At 35.0% G+C, this 24,064-nt stretch overlaps 1 protein-coding gene across 2 annotated transcripts in view; it reads right to left on the bottom strand.

The window, feature by feature from the left end:
• LOC126881687 (probable multidrug resistance-associated protein lethal(2)03659) overlaps positions 1–24,064 on the bottom strand; it is a 463,648-nt gene that overhangs the window by 309,768 nt on the left and 129,816 nt on the right. For both annotated transcript variants that reach the window (XM_050646099.1, XM_050646105.1), the window contains one exon: positions 2,962–3,220. In XM_050646099.1, coding sequence (XP_050502056.1) covers positions 2,962–3,220 — 259 coding nt within the window. The remainder of the gene's footprint in view (positions 1–2,961; positions 3,221–24,064) is intronic.

Below are 24,064 nucleotides of genomic sequence, written 5' to 3'. Positions count from 1 at the left end.
TTTGAAGAGATTCGGTAGCTGTTGCGGGATTTTCATCTGTGACTAACATGGCTGTGTCGTCTGCGAATGTTGTAGTCGTTACATTTTCGTTTGTTGGTATGTCGTGTGTAAATATCAAATATAGTATAGGACCCAGAACACTACCTTGAGGGACTCCAGATCGAATAAGGTATATTTTTGATGTATCTGCTTCATGCTTGACACGGTAGTATCTTCCTCCTAAATATGATTTCAGTATAGTAAACATTAACTCAAGAACGTTCATTTTTATTTTGAATAGCAATCCTTCATGCCAGACTTTATCAAAAGCCTGACTGACGTCTAGAAAAAGTGCAGAACAGTATTTTTTTTCTTCAAAAGTTTTATTTACTATTTCAACGACTCTATGAACTTGTTATATTGTTGAATTCTTCTCTCTGAAACCAAACTGGTGATCCGGAAAAAGATTATTATCAGTTATTATCTTCATAAATCTTGTCGCTGATAGCTTCTCAAATAGTTTAGCTAGTACCGGTATGAGACTAATAGGACGATAAGAGGTATGTTGGTGAAGTGGTTTACTAGGTTCATGATCATTATTATATCAGCAATTTTTCATTGTGTTGGTACAATTTTGAGCCTTAGTGCAGCATTGAAAAGTTGTGTTATCATAACTACACCTTTATCTGGTTACTCTTTTAAGAAAGTTCCTGTTATAAGGTCACGGCCTGGAGCTTCTTTGGTTTTTAATCTATATTGAATAGTATTTTTTACTGGTTTAATTTGCTCACTTGGCTGTTGGATTGTTGCTAGACTTTCATAGACAGCTTCATCTTCTTCAGCACTGACAGAGGATAGAGGTTGAAAAACGTCTTCCAAGATATTGTCAAAATGACATTGACATTGGCTATTTCTTGATCTGTTCTCGACCATGAGCCATCTGGATTTCTGAATGCTGGTATGTGTTTACTGGGTTGTTTTAATTTACCGGCCCTAAGAATAACAAATTTCATAACTGCACTTATAATAATTATTACCTATAATTATAATTATAATTGCATTTATTAAGTCTGTTATTCTTAGGAAACCTGCTGGCAAGTGGCGGCTCGTCAGAGGAGGCAAGGGAGGCTCAGCCTCCCCATAAATTTTTTACACACTCTATACTGTTTTGTTTATCATGAATCGCGAAAACAACAATTACTCTCACTATTATACAACGTGTAAATTACATATTATCACTAATTATCCATACGTACGGAGCATTAGCATTAGAACGCATGATCGCGTCTCAGTTTTATTACATATTATTGTAGGCAGGACCCTGGGTTATCCCGAGATGCACGAACGGAGCCGAGAAGCCCAGCTTTCTCCGTTGCTAATGCTCCGTGCAGCGCAGCAGGCGTTTAAGGAGACTCGGTCTCCTAACAGTGGCATCTACGGCGCCATCACACGTTGCCCGGAGATATACCAAGGGAGGCAGTGTAGCTTCTCAGCTCCGTTGGGTGGTTGGGTGCGTCTCGGGACAACGAATTTTAGGGTCCTGACTAAATATAATGAAAAATTTAAAAGTGCGAATTTTGTTATGAAATTTGGTATGTGGGGTTATAATAATATTTGGAACAACTTGCTCAAATAACTTTTTCCGATATCTCTAACTCAAAGCAAAATATCGGTAATTTATCGTGTTTTTGAATTCGCAGTAGGCCGCGTTTAGAATTAAAAAAATTCAGTTGAGTATCTTAAAAATTTGAAGCTTCATTATGTATGGACTGCAAGACTTCAAATCTGTATTTATTTTGATATGCATAGGTATCTATTTACAAATAGATGGAATTGTTAACAAATAAACGACACAAACTTTGGTATTAAACTTTTACTATTAGACTAACTATTTTTAAAATGATGGTATCATGAAATTATGAATTAGGATGATATTATGAAATGTAAATAAAAATGGTCAAAAGATGGGGCCTTAAATTACATTTTTTGGCGCATTTTTTTGCTAGTGCAAATTTGTCTAGATATTTTACAGTTAGGTATAGCCTCCCCTATTGTAAAAATCACGAGCCGCCACTGCTGCTGGCTAACCAGGGTTTAATCGTTAAAGAAAATACCGGCCCTTAACATACTATTTAACATACCTACACATAATTTAGATTTAAGTATCGCTTATATCTGCTGTTTTTAATTTTTGGTAAAAAAGGGTAGTTTTCACCATTAAAAAATAAAAAGTACATATTCTAGGCCTATCACTATTGAAGAGGAAGACAAAATAAGCTTATTGCAAAATTTCATCTAAATCATAGCGGTTCTTTGGAATTTAGAGGTTTTGCAATATTTTACCGTTAAGGAAAGTACAATTTTTTTCACAAATATATAATTTAATACAAATACTGATATAATGCATAATATATGAAAAGTAACAAAACACGACTAAAAAATCTCACAGTCTCACATACACAAACAACATACAGTATCAACGGGGTTTTACCTACAGACGAAACGACGTGGACGGGAAAGTCCAGAAAGTACCTAAATGTAGGTGCATAGATATAATTAGGAAAATTATTGACAAATAAAGATTCGCAGAAATGTCGACACAATTAACATTTTTTGACAGGCTTTAATATACTATTTTTTGAAGAATAGAATCATATAAAAATTATGTCAAATGGAAAAATGATATAATATCATAAATTATGTCAAATGGAAAAATGATATAAAAATGATATAATAAAAATGATATAATAACAAAGAACCAAATAAGCACAAAAATTCAAAAAGGCATACATATTTTAAAAAAGACAAAAAGCATAAAAAATGATGTCAAAATGACTTATTTTTGCATATTTCGTTTATATAAATTCGCTATATAAAGAAAATAGTTCTGCTTGTATTATTTACCATAAGCATTATGCTTAGAAATCAGGACTCTACACATAAAAAATATATTTGTACTTAAATAATACCTGTACAACTTACCATTTTTCCTATTGTAGTGTCGACTAAAACCAATTTGCTTAACTTTAGAGCCTTTCTATACATTAGCGACGAACAGGATATTCTCACTTCCATTCCAAGTTCAGCAATTCGGAAGTTATAAAAATGTGATATAATTATATTAATAAATGCGATCCCAACGACAAGTAAAGCATAGAGGTAGATTTCGGTTTTATTTTCTTCAAAGTCTACTGATTGATAGAGTCGCATTAATTTTGCAATAAAAAGCGGTTGAAGAGTCCTTAAAAATAAAATATTGGTATTTAAATTACAACAAATCGTTAAAAATGTAATAACTGAATTTATAAGTTGTTTAGGCATATGTGGTCAATCAGAAAGTACACACAACCAAACCTATATGGAATCACCATGTATTTCAAAGCAATATTTATTTCTTTTGAAAAAACTTGTTATTGTTTCGAAGAATAAAGGTTTTTATTGAAAGTAAACAAATCGATAAGATAATCAAATAGTAGAGCTCTTTACAGTATAGATTATTTGCTTAAGTTGCAAGTTGAACGAAGAAAAATAAACTAACTTTTGCGTCCAAAAACGAAAATATGCCTTCTCTTCTTCTCTTCTTCTTCTTAACTCAGGCGAGACTCGTTAGTCTCTGGCACTTGGTCATAAGACCTTTGTACCAAACCCTGTTCATCTCCTTAAACTTTAATAAGTCCTGTGGCCTCAACGAAGGCCAACAGTTTTCTTATTGGTAGTTTTAGGATCTCTTCTGGTTCAAACCTCATTTTACCAGTGAAGTCATGCCTTACATCACCTAGCACACTGCAATGGCATAGTATGTGTATGGCAGTTTCTTCTTCCATTTCGCACTTTCTGCACCATGGTTCATTCACCTTACCTAGTTTGTATAGGTGATTTCTTAAACGGCAATGTCCAGTCACCATTTCAGTGACCGTTTTGGTCTCTCGTTTATTGAGTTTTATCAAACTGTTCGAGAGTTTTTTATCAATATTCTTGATTATTTTTTTAGTCTGGATTTGCCCTTGAGTGGTTCTCCATTTATTTTGATGATCCTTTATCAGCCATTTCTGAACCTCGTTTTTCATAGCATCTTTAGTGATGCCACAGAAAGGTTCTGGGCCTTCAAAAGTTTCTCTCGAGCCTTGTTTCGCCAACATATCTGCTCGTTCGTTCCCATGCACCCCTTCATGACCCGGCACCCATATTAAAGACACTTTATTGATGATTTTATTTTTAATATTTATATATTTAATATTTTTAATATATTTAAATGAAAATCCAGTGCACCAACGGCAATGGGTGTATCAGAAAGAAGTCGCCCTTGCTGCATTTTTAGATATAGAAGGTGCATTTGATAATGCCTCGATCGAGTCTATACAAAGCGCACTGGTGAGGAAGAAAATCAACAACACAACATGCAAGTGGATTATTCAGAAGCTTCAGAGCAGAATAATTTCCACAGATACGCATGAAGATACCATAAATTTGAGGGCAACTAAGGGATACCCTCAATGCGGTGTATTGTCACCGTCATTATGGAACATAGTTGTCGATGGTCTGATTCATGGGCTAAGCGCCCAAGGAATCTGGGTCCAGGGTTTCGCAGATGATATCGTAATAGTAACTAGGGGAAAATTTCCCAGCACTGTTGCGTATCAGATGCGATATGCCCTTCACAGCATAGAGAACTGGTGTCTGAAAGAGAACCTCTCCGTGAACCCTTCTAAAACTAAAATGGTAGCCTTTACAAATAAGAGGAAGCTTACTGGACTGAGTGAGCTGAAATTATTTGGAGAGGTACTGGAAAGAACCAATGAGGTTAAGTATCTAGGGGTAACCCTGGATTCGAAACTCAATTGGAATACGCATATTACCAATATAACCAATAGGGCTAAGCGACTCTTCTGGAACTGCAGACGAGTTGTAGGTAAAACCTGGGGATTGAAACCAATGGTGGTATGTTGGTTGTACACATCAGTGATACGACCGACAGTCACTTATGGGTCAGTACTCTGGGGAGAAAGACGGCTTTGCAATCTTGTGTGACCACTCTCACCACCCTACAGAGACAAGCGCTTCTAAATATAACAGGAGCCTTGAATAGTACAGGAACGGCTTCACTAGAGGCTATTACAGGTCTCCCTCCGCTGGAATTATATATTTCGGCGGTAGCCTTTATGACCATCCTGAGACTCAAAGCAAACAATACTTGAAGGCCAAATTATATATTGAATAGCCACACAAACATTACTGGGATTATACTTGAGGAATCCATCTTTATGATGAACTCAGATATGATGACACCAGAACTAATCTTCACTGAGAAGATTAACACAATTATACCATCTAGAGAACAAAAAGTCCCAAACATTAATGGGGACATAATATGGTTCACTGATGGATCTAAAACTGCCCATGGTACTGGATCAGGAGTCTTTGGGCAAACATGTAACTATAATAAATCTTACAGCCTAGGTAAACATACAACGGTATTCCAGGCTGAAGTTTTTGCTTTGGTGGCCTGCATTGATGAAATCATTGATGAAGACCCTAAAGCTAAGAGAATCAACATTTACACAGATAGCCAATCGGCTATTCTGGCTGTAAAGAACCCTCTCACCAAATCAAAACTGGTAAGAAACTGCAAAGATCTCCTCAATAACCTGGAAAATATGCCTTATGTGGGGTTATAGGACAACGGGGAAAGGTTATTGGTCTTTTGGAGCAAGAAATGTTCTCAGAGGGACATATAGCCATGGAGCTAGGCGTAACACAGGGCGTTCTGTCCAAAACCTATGCTAAGTAACAGGAATTTCTTCTTCTTCTTGTGCCACTAAAAAGTTCATTAGTGGTGCAGCCAAATCACTCTCTCAAATTCCGCAACCATGACATTCTTCTACGGCCTGGATTCCGTTTCCCTTCTATTTTTCTATGCATTATATTTTGAAGTATTACAGATTACAGATTACCTAAGCAAGTGCTACGATGGGCACCAAAAGGACGGCGGAAAAGAGGAAGACCTAGGAAAAGCTGGATAGAAGGAATCCATAGGGAAATCAGAGAAAGAGGCTTGAACGAAGACATGTGCTACGATCGAGAGCAATGGCGATTGGGAATCGGAAGACGTCGTAGAACGTTATGAACCGATTATATATATATATATATATATATATATATATATATATATATATATATATATATATATATATATATATATATATATATATATATATAAATATATATATATATATATGTATATATATATATATATATATATATATATATATATATATATATATATATATATATATATATATATATGTTACACTTGAAGTTTCCGCAGGAGCTATATGTGCTTTCTGTTGTTTTCCGGGTTTGACTCCGCGTTGAATAATTTTGGTTTTGAGAAAAACCATTATTTTGACGACGTTTCGGCAAGATCTCACTTGCCATTGTCAAGTCAGGTAGTTCCGCTTCTCGCTGTTGCTTGAAGTAGACTGAGTTTTTATTCACGATACCGTAACTTATATAGTTGATCCTGATGTATTTGCTTGACCTGCGCGTCTCTTGGATCTTGTGATTGGTCCAGTATATGTTGGGGGGTCTGGAAGGGTGACACGCGTAGATGTCGCTGCTTGATTTATTTTGGTCTTTTTCTTCAATACCGTTTTCCATGTTGTAGGAAGCCGTTGCGCATCATCTCTTTGGTTTAGACCGTTGGGATTTCTTTCGATTTCTATCGATTCTCTGATTTCACGTTTTCTTTTTATTTCTATGTTAGCTAACATCGTTGTTTGGTTCAGGTTTATTTTATGTCCTGTATTTGCGACATGTTGTGCAAGGGATGACGTGGTTTCTCCCCTTTCGATGGCATTTCGGTGTTCTTCTCGTCTTACATGGATTCTTCGGTTGGTCTGTCCAATGTACGACTTTCCACAATCCCCACACGGAATCTCGTATACTCCTTGACTTTCTAACGATATTTTGGTTTTTGGTGTTGGTAGAATAGTTGAGATCTTTCTGCCGGTGTTAAATATCGTTTCTATGTTATGTTTTCTCAGCACTCTCCCTATTTTCTCTGTCGTACCCTTAACATATGGCAGAATGGTTTTGCCGATCGGTTTTTCGTCTTCTGTTGGGTCCTTCATTCTTCTTCGAGCATTTTGAGCTTTTTCGATGGTGTATGTTGAGAAGCCGTTTTCTCTTAACGCTGTTTTCACATTATGCATTTCTTCATTTTGATGTTCTTGGTCTGTCAGTCTTTCAGATCTTGTAATCAAGGTTTTGATGACTGAATGTAATTGTGCAGGATGGTGGTGTGAAGCAGCATTTAGATATCTATCGGTATGTGTCGGTTTCCGATACACTGTATGGCCTATGTGTCCGTCTTGTTTCTTTATTATTAACACATCTAGGAATGGTATTTGATCGTTTTCTTCCAGTTCCATAGTAAACTGAATTTTATGGTGGATATTGTTGATGTGTTCTAAAAATGCCTTTAGTTTTTCTTCTCCGTGGGTCCAGATGATAAAAGTGTCATCCACGTATCTAAGCCAAAGTTTAGGTTTGTATTCAGCTGTTTCTATTGCCCGCTGTTCTATTTCCTTCATAAACAAGTTCGCTATTACTGGTGACAGTGGGGAACCCATCGGTGCTCCCTCAACTTGTTTATATCTTTGCTCCTTATAGATGAAATATGTGTTATTTAAACAGTGTTTGGTTAGGTTTAATCAAGGTATATATATATATATATATATATATATATATATATATATATATATATATATATATATATATATATATAACTATATATATATATATATATATATATATATATATTGTTATATTTCTATTTGATATGAAAATTAAATTTTGATAATTATAAACAAAATTCAAGTTAATATAAATATTTTCAATTTTCTCAACCACGGGCATATAAATTTAGAACAACCTGTATACAACAAATTGTTATATTTAATTTTAAGAAGTGATTAAACGAAACTCGGGACAATGCGCTTAGAACAAACAAAGTGAATGGCGCGTACCATTATCGTTGTTCGCGGAAGGTTCGATCATTAGCCTATGCTAAATAAAACTCAAGCGAAATCGATAATAGGTCATTATCGTTGTTCGCGGAAGGTTCGATCATTAGCTTATGCTAAATAAGACTCAGTTGAAGTAGATAATAGATCATTAAATTTTGTAAATAGTAGAAAGTAATTTTAGAATGGGAATTAACTATTTTTCTTTTGAAATCCATTAAGCATATTTAGAAAGATTAAAAAATGGGTTTTGAGGAATACTGCGAATGAGAGTTGGTGGTGGAAGTTTGATTTGTGAATCTGGAAGGGATATTTAGAAAGTAGGGGAATGAATGACAAATAGAGATCAGAATGTTTTGAGCTGTCGAGAAGTGAAGTCCAGTAGTAGACGGTAGTGTACGGAGAGTGAGAAAGCCGGTGTAGTTCCGTGAGTGTGGAGTATCTATCGTGGAACGAGAGGTAGGCCAGGTTGAGAGTAAAAGAACCTCCTTGAGCCAAGAGTTCCCGGTAGCTGATTGCAGTTTCGAAAAAGGTAGAACACAGCATCACGACAGAAGCAGGAAACGAGAGCTATACGAGCTAGTTTCAAAGGAGAACATTACTGGAAGCCAGGACGAGGTTTTGATCGCAGCCAAGGATAGCAGGAAACGGGTCTTGTGTGAAGACATTCTCAGTTCACCAGAAAAAGGTCAGTCTCATTTGTTTGGACATGAATGTATGGGTTTTTCGTATTAAATACCACATTTAAAATTGAAGAAACATAATCAATAATATCAGAAAAGCTTCATCAAACTTAAATAGAATTGTTGCTAATAAATCATAATAGTTAAATGTTAATAAAAACTTTCAATTGCAAACCAAAAGGAAATAAGATTCCCATGTGTAAATGTTATGTTTAAGAATAATAAGATATAGCAAATATTAAGCAGTGATTGCCATTTAAATAAAATAAACAATATTTTGATTACAATTGTAACCCATATGTGTGTATTATTTTACTTTTTTCTTTCCTATCCCGATTAGGAACCATTGAGAAATACTTAGAAGCCACGTAAGTAAGTAATTAATTTTATATAAAAGCCCTGAGATTGAAAACATATTGATAGGTGATCTGGTAAATTAATTAGATTATTATTAATGCATTGATTAAATTAAATGACATATAAGAATATTATCTCATATCAATAATCAAGATCACATCAACTGTCGTCCAACGTGGAAAGCATTGAAAAGTATTTCTAGTGGCAAATTTGAAGGATAGAAAGAGTAAAGCCGGTATTTGAAAATTTATATGCCTGTGGAAAAAAGTGAGATACTTACATTTGATAACATAAAATTTTAGATCTCTTTAGGTACAAATTTTACATAACTGATTTAATATTTTGTTTTTACGATATTTACATTTGATATATTTATTGAAAATTTATAATATTTGGGTGAGAAAAAGTCGTCTTGGTAACATACTAGTAAAATTTCATATTTGGCGGGGACAGTACTTCTTGAAAACAAATGTCTGTGACAAGAAGCCAAAGCAAGGACAACAAAAAACAAAAAGAACATTCAGACCAAGAAGATATTTTAGACACGACAATCATGGCATCAGAACAGCAAGAATTATCAGGAATAGATAAACTATTACAACTGATGCAACTCCAGTCACAAAAACTGGATGACAATCAAAGAGAAACAAAACTAGCAATGGATGAAGCAAAAAGGACAATGGATAAAAATCAGGAGGAAACAAAACTAACAATGGATGAAGCAAAACGTACAATGGATAAAAATCAGGAAGAAACATCAAAGAAAATGGATAAAGTGGAGCAAAAAATGGATGACAATCAACAGGAAACAAAACAAGCCATAGAAGAAAACAACAGAAATATAGAGAGTATTAAGAAGGAAATGGTTAAAAAAATAGAAGAGATTGCAGAAAAGAGCGAGAAACAGGAGTTAGAGATTAAAGAAATCAAAATCAAAATAAAGGAGATAACGAATTGCCAGAAAAAGGAAATAGAAAATTTGGAAAACAAGTTTAAAAACGCTATTCAAGCAGACAGAGAAGAAGTGGAAAGAAAGATTGCGGAAATCAATACTCAACAAAATGTCGGAGAAAGAAGAGAAATGGTTATACATAGCACAGATGACGTGAAGATAAGGTTTGGCGGGGATGTAAGAAGATTACACCCAGTGCCGTTCATAAATAGCCTGAAAAAGAAAATACAACACATCGGAAATTTCGAAACAGCAAAAGAAACTATCAGAAACCATCTCAAATATGAAGCAAGCCTATGGTTCGATAGCAAAGAAGAAGAATTCGGAAATTGGCAACAATTTGAACAAAAATTTTTGAATTATTTCTGGGGAAAGGTCCAACAATTGGAAATTAACAAGGAATTGCAAAATGGGAAATACAATGATAGGATGGGTGTATCAGAAAGGACATATACTTTGCAAATTTACAATAATGCAAAACATTTACAATATAATTACTCATCGGAACAATTAGTCGAACTGATTGCAAGACATTTCGAGGAAACGCTGGAAGACCATATCACATTGCAAAATTACAAAGACATAGATAGTTTATGCCAATTCCTACAAATAAGAGAATCACGTCTAAGAGAAAGAAAATCAAGAAGGTCGCGAGAAGATTACAGGCCCCGAGAAACACAAGATTACAGAGATAGAAATCAAAATAGGAGGGACTATACAAGACGAGATTTTAATCCCAGAAGGGAAAACGAAAATAGAGACAACGGAAGAGGAAATTATGAACAAAGAAATAGGCAATGGAATGAGGACAGAAATCGAGAATACCAGAATAGAAACACCACACGCTCAAATCAAGAAAACAGAAATAATGGTAGACAAAATGAACAGGGATATCGAGAAAACCGAAACAGATCCGACAGCCTAGAGAAAATAGAAGAGAAGTAAATAATACCCAGACAGATGAATATGGCGGAGAGAGACATTATGACGAAAATATAAACAACGATGAGCAACCGGCATTTTTTCACGACGGCGCTCACTAAAAACCAAAAATCAAACAGGAGTCTTTTGTCACCCCAAGGAGTTTATTAAATTGGCAGGAAACAACGAAAAGAAAAATGGAGTTAATTTAAAATTTGTGGATGGATTTATCAACGAGAAACCAATTAAAATTATGATAGACACTGGATCTGAAGTAACATTGGTCAACAGAAAACTAATAGAAGAAGTTAACTTAACAAATTTAATTTACAAAATACCTAGGGTAAATTTAGTGGGCGCAAACAAACGGACATTGGCAACTATAAATGAAGGCATACGAGTAATGGTACGACTGGGTAAGAATATGTATGCACTACAATGTGTAATAATGCCAAACATGTCACATGACATGATAGTAGGAGTTCACGAATTGGCAGAAAAACATGTAGTGATAGATTTTAAAAATAATACGATGAAACTAACAGAAGAAAAAGAAAAAGAACAGGACAAGGAACATGAGAAACAAAATACGGACGAAACAGGTAAAGAACAAACAGTGGAAATAAATTTGGCAGCGAAGCAAGGACAAAGAAAAAAAAGGAGAAAAGGTCAGAAAAAGATAAAAGAAAATGAAACCTGTGGCTCCTCAAAAGAAGAGTTGAGCCCAGAAGAAGAAAATTTGAGAGTATCAGAAACAAAGGAAACCTGGGATTCCTCAAAAGAAGAGACGAGCTCAGGAGAAGAAGAAATAAAGCTAAAAAATGAAAGTGAAAAGAATATGATTGAAACAGTGGTATTTGAAGAGGAGGTATATGCAAACGAGGATGCAGAATGCACGGTAAACATGTGTGAAGAATCTGAGAAAGAAGACAGAAAATTAATATGTGGAGAAGGGAAAGAAAAAGAATTGCGGTTGATGTTAAGAAACTACGAAAATTTGATCAATGAGGAAAACAGAGTGGCTAAAAAGTACGAACATTCATTTGAGGTGAAAAACTTGGGAAATTTTCGATCAAAGACTTACCCGATTCCATACAAGTATCGACAAGAGGTGAAGAAGAAATAAATAAAATGTTGGAAGATCAAATCATCGAAAGATGTGATTCACCGTATGTTAACCCGATTGTGATAGTAAAGAAAAACAATGGAGAATTGAGATTATGTTTAGATGCCAGGAATATCAACCAGCACACTGTATCACAATATGAATCACCTCTAAACATCGAGGCCATTTTTGGAAGAATCACCGGGTCACACATATTTTCGAAAATTGACTTAAAACACAGTTTTTGGTTGATACCGTTAGCTGAAAAGTGTAGAAACTACACCGCTTTTTCTATTGATGGTATTGTCTACCGGTTTAAGGTAGTGCCATTTGGATTGCAGAGTGCTTGTGCTGCACTCGTCCGAGCTCTACATACCATTTTGAATCGCCATGAAGATTTCATAGTTCATTATATAGATGATTTATTAATTTTTTCACAAGATACTCAGAGTCATCTGGAACACATAGAAATAATTCTGGAAGAATTGGACACAGCGGGATTGAAATTAAACATTGAAAAATGTCAATTTTTTCAAAAAGAAGTAATTTATTTGGGTTTTCAATTGGACACCAAAACAGTAAGATTAGCCGAAGACAGAGTCAAGCTCATAGATGAATACCCAAGACCAACGAATTTGAAAACATTGAGAGGTTTTCTTGGCACGATTAATTATTTTAAAAAGCTGATTCCCGATTTGAGCCAAAAGGAAATCCCTCTGATAAAATTGCTTAAAAAAGGAATAAAATGGAATTGGAAAGAAGAACAGGAGGAAGCTTTCGAAACATTAAAACGAGAATTCGCAAAAGGAACGAAAAAATACCACCCTATTTACAATTTACCTTTTACACTCCGAACTGATGCGTCCATACAAAAATTTGCAGGAGTTCTGTCTCAAATACAAAACGACCAAGCAGTGCCGATATGTTTTATATCTCGAGTGACTAAAACACATGAGAGAAAATATAGTGTTACAGAATTGGAGTTTGCCAGTGTACTATATTGCGTAAACAAATTGAGGTTTTACTTATTGGGAGCAAAATTCACAATCGAAACAGACCATGCAGCTTTAGTACATATCATGAAGAATAGATTAGTAAATAATAGAATACATAGAGGCATTCTATTATTACAGGAGTATGATTTTGAGTTCCGATATATAAAAGGAAAAGACAACATAATAGCCGACGCTCTAACACGGGATGAGGACACCGGAAAAAAGGAAACAATTACTCTACAGGTGGGACTAAATAGATTAATACAAGAAGAAGGGATATATTCGTTTAATGAGATAAGGACAAACCAGGAAGACCTAGAGGAAAGAGAGAAAAGAAGAGCGGAAGTAGAAAATAACATATATTTTAAGAGAATAGACGGAAAGGAACTATATTTAGTGACACAGACATTGGCCGAAAAGATAATAAAGAAATTATATGAGGACAATGGGCATATCGGTAGCAGAAAAGTTTGGCTCGTTTTTAGGGAAAATTACATCAGCCGACAGGATTACCGCATTGCAAAGGAAATTACCCAGAAGTGCGATGTATGTCAAAAATATAAGAGTCGGAATTTCAAAAACGAAAATGTTGCCAAAAATATTGAAGCCCGAAACAAACTAGACATTGTAGCAATAGATATGTTAAGCGATCTAATTATGACCACTAAAAGGAACAAACATATTCTGGTAATGGTGGATGTGTTTTCAAAATACGTAAAATTATATAGTTGCCGCACCACAAAGGTGGAAGAAATATTAAGAAAAATCGACAATTTTATAGCCATAGTAGGAACACCAAAAAAGATTCTACTGGACAATGCAACGTATTTCCGAAATGATCGTTTCAAGGGACAACTGCGAGAACGAGGAATAGAGACAAATTTTGTCAGCATCAGGCATCCACAGAGTAATCCGTCGGAACGATTCATACAGGAAGTGACGAAATTTCTTCGCATTGCAACAGATGGTCAACATCGCCACTGGGACAGGAAAATGGCGGAAATAGAAAGGTATCTAAATACAATTCCGAGCACAGTAACAAAAGAGACCCCAGAATACATCATGAAGGGTGTACTGCCGATAAGGCCATGGGAAGACCAAGAGCCAAAAGAATATCAACAGGTGATTGAAACCGTACAGAGAAGATTACGGCGAAGCAACGAAAAATATATCCAAAGACAGGAACAAAATAGAAAAAGAAGACCAGTGACTTTCCAAAAGGGTGAAAAAGTACTCGTGAGGGCATTACGAGTATCAAATCTTCCTGGGGGCATTTGCGCAAAGTTGATGCCTGTTTTCGAAGGCCCGTGCATCGTAAATAATGAAAATGGGATAAATAGTTATGAGTTGAGGCACAGGAACTCGGAAAAGATCCGAGGAATTTATAATATTCACGATGTATACAAATATCACGAATAAAAGACAGAATTACATGAAGTAGATAGTAAGTTAGGATATAAGACGTAGATTAAAGTAAGGAAATATACAGGGAGTTGGTTTTGCCTCGAGAAAATTTATTTAAAAATGCAGATAAATTTTATCGAATACAAGGCGGGGATTTGTTATATTTCTATTTGATATGAAAATTAAATTTTGATAATTATAAACAAAATTCAATTTAATATAAATATTTTCAATTTTCTCAACCACGGGCATATAAATTTAGAACAACCTGTATACAACAAATTGTTATATTTAATTTTAAGAAGTGATTAAACGAAACTCGGGACAATGCGCTTAGAACAAACAAAGTGAATGGCGCGTACCATTATCGTTGTTCGCGGAAGGTTCGATCATTAGCCTATGCTAAATAAAACTCAAGTGAAATCGATAATAGGTCATTATCGTTGTTCGCGGAAGGTTCGATCATTAGCTTATGCTAAATAAGACTCAGTTGAAGTAGATAATAGATCATTAAATTTTGTAAATAGTAGAAAGTAATTTTAGAATGGGAATTAACTATTTTTCTTTTGAAATCCATTAAGCATATTTAGAAAGATTAAAAAATGGGTTTTGAGGAATACTGCGAATGAGAGTTGGTGGTGGAAGTTTGATTTGTGAATCTGGAAGGGATATTTAGAAAGTAGGGGAATGAATGACAAATAGAGATCAGAATGTTTTGAGCTGTCGAGAAGTGAAGTCCAGTAGTAGACGGTAGTGTACGGAGAGTGAGAAAGCCGGTGTAGTTCCGTGAGTGTGGAGTATCTATCGTGGAACGAGAGGTAGGCCAGGTTGAGAGTAAAAGAACCTCCTTGAGCCAAGAGTTCCCGGTAGCTGATTGCAGTTTCGAAAAAGGTAGAACACAGCATCACGACAGAAGCAGGAAACGAGAGCTATACGAGCTAGTTTCAAAGGAGAACATTACTGGAAGCCAGGACGAGGTTTTGATCGCAGCCAAGGATAGCAGGAAACGGGTCTTGTGTGAAGACATTCTCAGTTCACCAGAAAAAGGTCAGTCTCATTTGTTTGGACATGAATGTATGGGTTTTTCGTATTAAATACCACATTTAAAATTGAAGAAACATAATCAATAATATCAGAAAAGCTTCATCAAACTTAAATAGAATTGTTGCTAATAAATCATAATAGTTAAATGTTAATAAAAACTTTCAATTGGAAACCAAAAGGAAATAAGATTCCCATGTGTAAATGTTATGTTTAAGAATAATAAGATATAGCAAATATTAAGCAGTGATTGCCATTTAAATAAAATAAACAATATTTTGATTACAATTGTAACCCATATGTGTGTATTATTTTACTTTTTTCTTTCCTATCCCGATTAGGAACCATTGAGAAATACTTAGAAGCCACGTAAGTAAGTAATTAATTTTATATAAAAGCCCTGAGATTGAAAACATATTGATAGGTGATCTGGTAAATTAATTAGATTATTATTAATGCATTGATTAAATTAAATGACATATAAGAATATTATCTCATATCAATAATTAAGATCACATCAATATATATATATATATATATATATATATATATATATATATATATGCTTTCTGTTGTTTTCCGGGTTTGACTCCGCGTTGAATAATTTTGGTTTTGAGAAAAACCATTATTTTGACGACGTTTCGGCAAGATCTCACTTGCCATTGTCAAGTCAGATAGTTCCGCTTCTCGCTGCTGCTTGAAGTAAACTGAATTCTTACTCACGATACCGTCACTTAAGTAGTTGATCCTGATGCTGCTGCTGCTTGCCCTGCGCGAACTCGGGCTCTTGTTATTGGTCCGGTGTAGGCTGCAGTCGTTGGCGGTATGTTACGCGTGGATGTTGCGGTCTGATTTATTTTGGTCTTTTTATTCAGTACCGTTTTCCATGTTGTAGGAAGCCGTTGCGCATCATCTCTTTGGTTTAAGCCGTTGGGATTTCTTTCAATTTCTATCGATTCTCTGATTTCCCGTTTTCTTTTTACTTCGATGTTAGCTAACATCGTTGTTTGGTTCAGGTTTATTGTGTGTCCTGTATTTGGGACATGTTGAGCCAGGGATGACATGGTTTCTCCCCTTTCGATAGCATTTCGGTGTTCTTCTCGTCTTACCTGGATTCTTCGGTTGGTCTGTCCAATGTACGACTTTCCACAATCCCCACACGGAATCTCGTATACACCTTGACTTTCTAACGATATTTTGGTCTTTGGTGTTGGTAAAATAGTTGAAATCTTTCTGTCCGTATTAAATATCGTTTCTATGTTGTGTTTTCTCAGCACTCTCCCTAGTTTCTCTGTCGTACCCTTCACATATGGCAGAATGGTTTTGCCGATCGGTTTATTGTCTTCTGTAGGGTCCTTATCTCTTCTTCGAGCATTTTGAGCTTTTTCGATGTTGTATGTTGAGAAGACGTTTTTTCTTAATGCTGTTTTCACGTTATGCACTTCTTCATTTTGACATTCTTGGTCTGTCAGTCTTTCGGCTCTTGTAATCAAGGTTTTGATGACTGAATGCAATTGTGCAGGATGGTGGTGTGAAGCAGCATTTAGATATCTATCGGTATGTGTCGGTTTCCGATACACTGTATGGCCTATGTGTCCGTCTTGTTTCTTTATTATTAACACATCTAAGAATGGAATTTGATCGTTTTCTTCCAGTTCCATGGTAAACTGAATTTTATGGTGGATATTGTTGATGTGTTCTAAAAAAGCCTTTAGTTTTTCTTCTCGGTGGGTCCAGATGATAAAAGTGTCATCCACGTATCTAAGCCACAGTTTGGGTTTGTATTCAGCTGTTTCTATTGCTCGCTGTTATATTTCCTTCATGAACAAGTTCGCTATCACTGGTGACAGTGGGGAACCCATCAGTGCTCCCTCAACTTGTTTATATCTTTGTTCCTTATAGATGAAATAAGTGTTATTTAAACAGTGTTTGGTTAGGTTTAGTGTATCCGGTGATATTGGATACTTTTTGCTTATGATGTCCAGTGATTCATCTATAGGAACATTCGTGAAAAGTGAGACTACATCGAAGCTGACTAGCAAATGTCCCGGCTCAAGAGTCACACCTTTTATACGCTCGATGAAGTGGCTCGCGTTCTTGACGTAAGAATCCGCGTATGGTTGCAGCTGTTGGGCCAGAAATTTCGCCAGCGGTTGTAAGAGAGATCCGATGGAGCGCAAAATTGGTCGCAGTGGTAATCCTGCCTTGTGTACCTTGGGTAGGCCGTAAAATTTTGGGCATCTAGATGACTTCTCTCTAGGTATGAGATGGACCTGTTGTTCTTTATTGATATTTGAGGCTTTGATCTTGGCTTTTGTTATTTTCTCTAGATAGGTTGTCGGGTCTGACGAGATGCTTTGATATGTTGTATCATTTAAGATGTCGTTTATTTTTGTTTCGTAGTCTTGAATATTCATCACTACCGTAGCATTGCCTTTGTCAGCTGGAAACACGATGATTTCTTTGTTGTTCTTTAAATTATGTAAGGCTTCTTTCTTATTATATTACTAATTATTCAACGCGAAGTTAAACCCGGAAAACAACAGAAAGCACATATAGCTCCCACGGAAACTTCAAGTGTATCATAATTAACCTCTACGGGGAGGAAATTCTACCAGACATCAGAAAATACGAAAAACTACGATCGAAACGAAGGACGTTGTTATGCAACCTTACTTTTTAGAACGCTGCCGTGACGAAAGCATTATACCGACTTGTATAAAGCTTACTTTTCACAAAAACAACTATAAAACTAAAAACATCTTAAAAAGAGCAAGCCTGGCGCTTATTAGAGAGGCAATCCATGATACCAGACGAGACATCGACAAAATGAATGCAGAATCATTACAGCTGCATCTTAAACTAAGTAACACAATCCATCCAACATTATGGAATTTCTTTGAACAACTGACAAACTTTCGAGCAGAAACAGATGCGGATCTCACTAAGACCAAACAAATTAAAAAGTTTGAAAATTTGTTACTACAACAGCGGCCAAAAAAGAAAGAAAATCCACAAATAGAAACAAACAATTTAGTATATAACTTTTCAAATTTGACACTGGATGAAGCCACGAATAGTGTTCTTGCAAAAGGTTTCAATTTTGCTGTTGCACCTACATACATTCCCGTAGAAAACATCATTACTGAGGTAGAGACTACAATTACTAATCTCCCAGCAGAAAGAGCCGAGATCATACGCCAAGACGTATCAAAAATATTAAGAAACCGACACATACCGATAGATATCTAAATGCTGCTTCACACCACCATCCTGCACAATTGCATTCAGTCATCAAAACCTTGATTACAAGATCCGAAAAACTGACAGACCAAGAACATCAAAATGAAGAAATGCATAACGTGAAAACAGCATTAAAAAAAACGGCTTCTCAACATACAACATCGAAAAAGCTCAAAATGCTCGAAGAAGAGATAAGGACCCTACAGAAGACAATAAACCGATCGGCAAAACCATTCTGCCATATGTGAAGGGTATGACAGAGAAAATAAGGAGAGTGCTGAGAAAACACAACATAGAAACGATATTTAATACGGACAGAAAGATCTCAACTATTTTACCAACACCAAAGACCAAAATATCGTTAGAAAGTCAAGGTGTATACGAGATTCCGTGTGGGGATTTTGGAAAGTCGTACATTGGACAGACCAACCGAAGAATCCAGGTAAGACGAGAAGAACACCGAAATGCTATCGAAAGGGGAGAAACCACGTCAACCCTGGCTCAACATGTCGCAAATACAGGACACACAATAAACCTGAACCAAACAACAATGTTAGCTAACATCGAAGTAAAACGAAAACGGGAAATCAGAGAATCGATAGAAATTGAAAGAAATCCCAACGGCTTAAACCAAAGAGATGATGCGCAACGGCTTCCTACAACATGGAAAACGGTACTGAATAAAAAGACCAAAATAAATCAGACCGCAACATCCACGCGTAACATCCCGCCAACGACTGCAGCCTGCACCGGACCAATAACAAGAGCCCGAGTTCGCGCAGGGCAAGCAGCAGCAGCATCAGGATCAACTACATAAGTGACGGTATCGTGAGTAAGAATTCAGTTTACTTCAAGCAGCAGCGAGAAGCGGAACTACCTGCCGAAACGTCGTCAAAATAATGGTTTTTCTTAAAACCAAAATTATTCAACGCGGAGTCAAACCCGGAAAACAACAGAAAGCACATATAGCTCCCGCGGAAACTTCAAGTGTAACATATATATATATATATATGTATATATATATATGTTACATAATAAGTAAAAAGAGTACACTTTGTCCATATTCAGCTGGTTACCCAATTATTTTCTCCTCCTAATATATATATATATATATATATATATATATATATATATATATATATATATATATATATATAAGATTAATATAGATGATAGATATAATCCAGATGACCTCGACTTAGAAGATGAAACTATTAAGAAATGTGACCAATGTACATATTTGGTGGTAAAACTGACAAAGACAGGACGAAGTGATGAAGCCATAAAAGACAGAATAACCAAAGGAAAACAAGTTATAGGTGCGTTGAATTCAGTATTATGGCAAAAAAATATAAGACCGGAAACGAAAAAACGAATATATAATACCATATTAAAACCAGTAATCGTCTATGGCTCAGAAGTGTGGCAGTTATCACAAAAACTTAAAGGTAACCTATTGGCAGTTGAAATGGATTTTTGGAGGAGAGCAGCGGGAAAGTCTAGATTAGAACATGTGAAAAATGTGGACATCAGGAGACAAATGAAAGTACAAAGATCAATTATAGAAGACATCGAAAAACAACAACTAATATGGTACGGACATGTTAGACGTATGGGGGAAGAAAGACTACCCAAAAAGATATTAGAATGGGTACCACCAGAGAAAAGAAAACGAGGACGACCACCAACAACATGGATCCAAGGAATCTCAAAAGCAATGTCAGCAAGAAATCTATCTGAAGAAGACTGGCAGAATAGACAGGCTTGGCGAACGGGAACCCAAAGGCGTATTACGCTGTGAACGGGATTTATATATATATATATATATATATATATATATATATATATATATAAGATTATGGTATTCTTGACTGTATATTCAAATATCAAGCAGTGATTCTTGAGGATGCAGTCTATTTTGGCCCACAAGACAAAGAAAACTCTTTGACTTACTGTCAAGCTTTCGAATTTATTTTAATTCTTTTTCAAGACATCTGTTGACAAAAATATACAATTATAAAAATTATGTAGGTACTTACAATTTTCTTAATTACTTACTAGTCATGAGATTACATTGAAAAAATTTGAAACTTTACTAAAAGGACAATTATGCACATAGGTATGAAAAATTATTTTTAAAAACTTCAGTTATGTTGTCATGTTTGAAATATGTCATGAAATATGTAAAGTGTATACACTTTATATAGGAGGAAAGTAAAACTAGTAATAACATATTTTTTATTTTTTTATTAGATTTTATTAGATTGATCTATGAAAAAATTTTTTTTTATTTTAATTTAAATTTAATTTAAATTTAAATCATACATTTAATTTTTCACAAGCGTCAATCCTACAGAGGGTAAAAAAAATGAACAGAAAAGGTTATTTATAGAAATGACACATATACAGAAAAATAAAAAATGTATAAATAGAAAATCAGATATAGACAAATTAAGTAACATTTATTGTTACATATTAGCATATCAACAAAAAATTAGTACATCATAATCTGATTTTCTATCATATAATCCAACATTAAAATCCAACATGCTTTAAAAAATGACTGGACTAATTGGGTTTGATGTTATTAATTTTTTTCATAGATCAATCTAATAAAATCTAATAAAAAAATAAAAAATATGTTATTACTAGTTTTACTTTCCTCCTATATAAAGTGTATACACTTTACATATTTCATGACATATTTCAAACATGACAACATAACTGAAGTTTTTAAAAATAATTTTTCATACCTATGTGCATAATTGTCCTTTTAGTAAAGTTTCAAATTTTTTCAATGTAATCTCATGACCAGTAAGTAATTAAGAAAATTGTAAGTACCTACATAATTTTTATAATTGTATATTTTTGTCAACAGATGTCTTGAAAAAGAATTAAAATAAATTCGAAAGCTTGACAGTAAGTCAAAGAGTTTTCTTTGTCTTGTGGGCCAAAATAGACTGCATCCTCAAGAATCACTGCTTGATATATATATATATATATATATATATATATATATATATATATTTATTTGAAGTAATGCGTATTTATGACCTCTCATCAGGTGACCCAATTATTCGAGGTTTCTTCGTTTTATCGTTAACAAAATTTCTGGGTCTTTTCCTATCCTTCGTATTACTTCAAGTTTTGTGATTCTTGCAACCCAACTTATCTTCAGCATTCGACGGTAGCACCACATCTCGAAACTTCCAATATTTTTTATGTTGTTCTGTTTGAGAGTCCACGCCTCAGGAATTAGGAATTAGGAAAGCTCAAAAAAGCAAGGGAAAGTCGCCAAAAAGTAATAACGGCTCGCCACGGTCGTTTTATTTTCCAATGAGCTAGAAGAGGCCCAACCATTTCTCACCTGCAGCTCTAAAGGCCGCTTTTGGAAGCTACAGGTGTAACTGTTTCAGTTGAACCAAAAAGAAAAAGAGTTCGTGGCAAGAAGTATAAAGCAGGAGACAGTTCTGGATTTCCGAGTTATCCAGGCAGCACAAGATTGATCGCCTAAATTAGTGTCTTCATCACCAAAACTGGAACATTGAGAACTGACAAAATGTGCTATTTTCAGAAAAAGCAAGCATTTGTGTAAAATCAGATGACCGACGAATTCGTGTACTTAGATGTCGAGGAAGACAAGCAAGAACGAAAACTGTCAGGTCTGTTCACATATATAAAGGGGGAAGTGTAATGTTGTGGAGAAGCAATGTGATTTGTAAAAAATTCCTTTAATTTTCATCCAATTAACTTTAATAGCTCGCAGGTATGTTAATAATATGTAGTTAGGCTCTGGAGAGGTGCAACAGAAGAAAATATAATTTTCATGTATGATAATGCACCTCCACATACCATTAGACTGACTACAGCCTTCATTGAAACAAAAGATATCCCATGTTTGGAGTGACCTGCTTGCTCACCTGACCCTAACTCTATAGAGTATTTGTGGAATATGCTTAAAAGAAAAATTAGAGCTCGCTGGGATAGTCCACAAAGCACCGCACGGCCAGTACAAGCTGCTCTTGAAGAATGGAGCAACCTACCACAACCAGATGTTGACAATTCGATATCCCTGTTTGGCTGCCCCCCCCTCCACTTGCAAAAATCAAAAAACAAATAGCGCTGATTTATGAGCTAATTATGAGCTTTCATATTCCGCAATTTTAAAAATTTTGAGCTCGTTACACTGCGCAGGAATTTAATATTTTAGTGTTGCGCTTTGCCCCCCCACTACTTAAAAATAGGGATATTGAATCGATCTTTGCGGCAAAATTACGAGCTATCTATGAGCTCTCCAAGTGATATAGTTTAGATATTTAAGCTCATCCTGTTCACCCACAAACAACCCTTTAATTGATTTAACTTAAGAGAAACATGCTGAAAAAAATTAAAATATATGGTATCGCCTATATGATTTGTATAGCTTATATTATATTCTAAGAATAAAATAACGCGCATTTCGATTATTGAGCTACAAGCCTTTCGCCAGGAAACCACCCCATCTTCCCGGCTTAAGCGAGAGTTGTAATTAAAATGAATTAAATTAATTATTTGGCGACTACGTATCGTTTAATAATTTATGAACTCCCAAAATACGCGCATTTAGATAATTAAATTGCAATTTCTTTTGTATACTTAGTGCAGTCACTGAAGGTAAAAATAAACTATTACCTTGAATTTCGGTGAACTTTCATCGATTTTCAAGAAAATTAGAGGTGTTTTTAGAGGATACCTCAAGAAATAAAGGTGACTACATAGTTCCACCTTGCGCTTTTACCCTGGGGGTGGGTACCACCCCTTCTCCGGGGTGAAAATTATTTTATTAAAAATAAACTTCAAAAGTCGTTAGAAGGACAAATTATAAGCAAAATTTTTTACCTATATAAAGTTATTAAAATAAATCAATGCTTTTGGAGTTTGTTATTATAGATCAAAAATTTTAATTTTTCGTCAAAAAATGAATGTTTTGAAGCGATTTTTCATAAATCACGTAAACATTGTAAATCTTTACAAAAAAGTTATCATTACCAAAATTGAAGCTTTGAAAAACCTTTTATTATTAATTCAAAGCGAGCTATAGGTAATTGAATGTATTTTTTTTTCGGAGATTACTCAAATCCAATTATTCAAGCCCAAATAACGAAAAACGATGCATGTAAAGGGCACTATGTCCATTTTTGTCAATATTGGGATTATACTGCAGTTATAATGAGCTTTTAATTCTCCACACAGAGGTATAAAGCACTATGTTCTACTTTATAAAATAACAAAGATAAGCACTTTATAAAAAGTATCATGTCACATTTTGTTTAGAGGCAGAGGGCACCATGTGGACATGAAACCCTATACAGTTGAGTCCG

This window comes from Diabrotica virgifera, chromosome 1, assembly GCF_917563875.1.
Source record: "Diabrotica virgifera virgifera chromosome 1, PGI_DIABVI_V3a".
Lineage (NCBI taxonomy): Eukaryota > Metazoa > Arthropoda > Insecta > Coleoptera > Chrysomelidae > Diabrotica > Diabrotica virgifera.
Note: the sequence above shows the minus strand (reverse complement) of the source record. Positions and strands in the feature narration are given on the sequence as shown.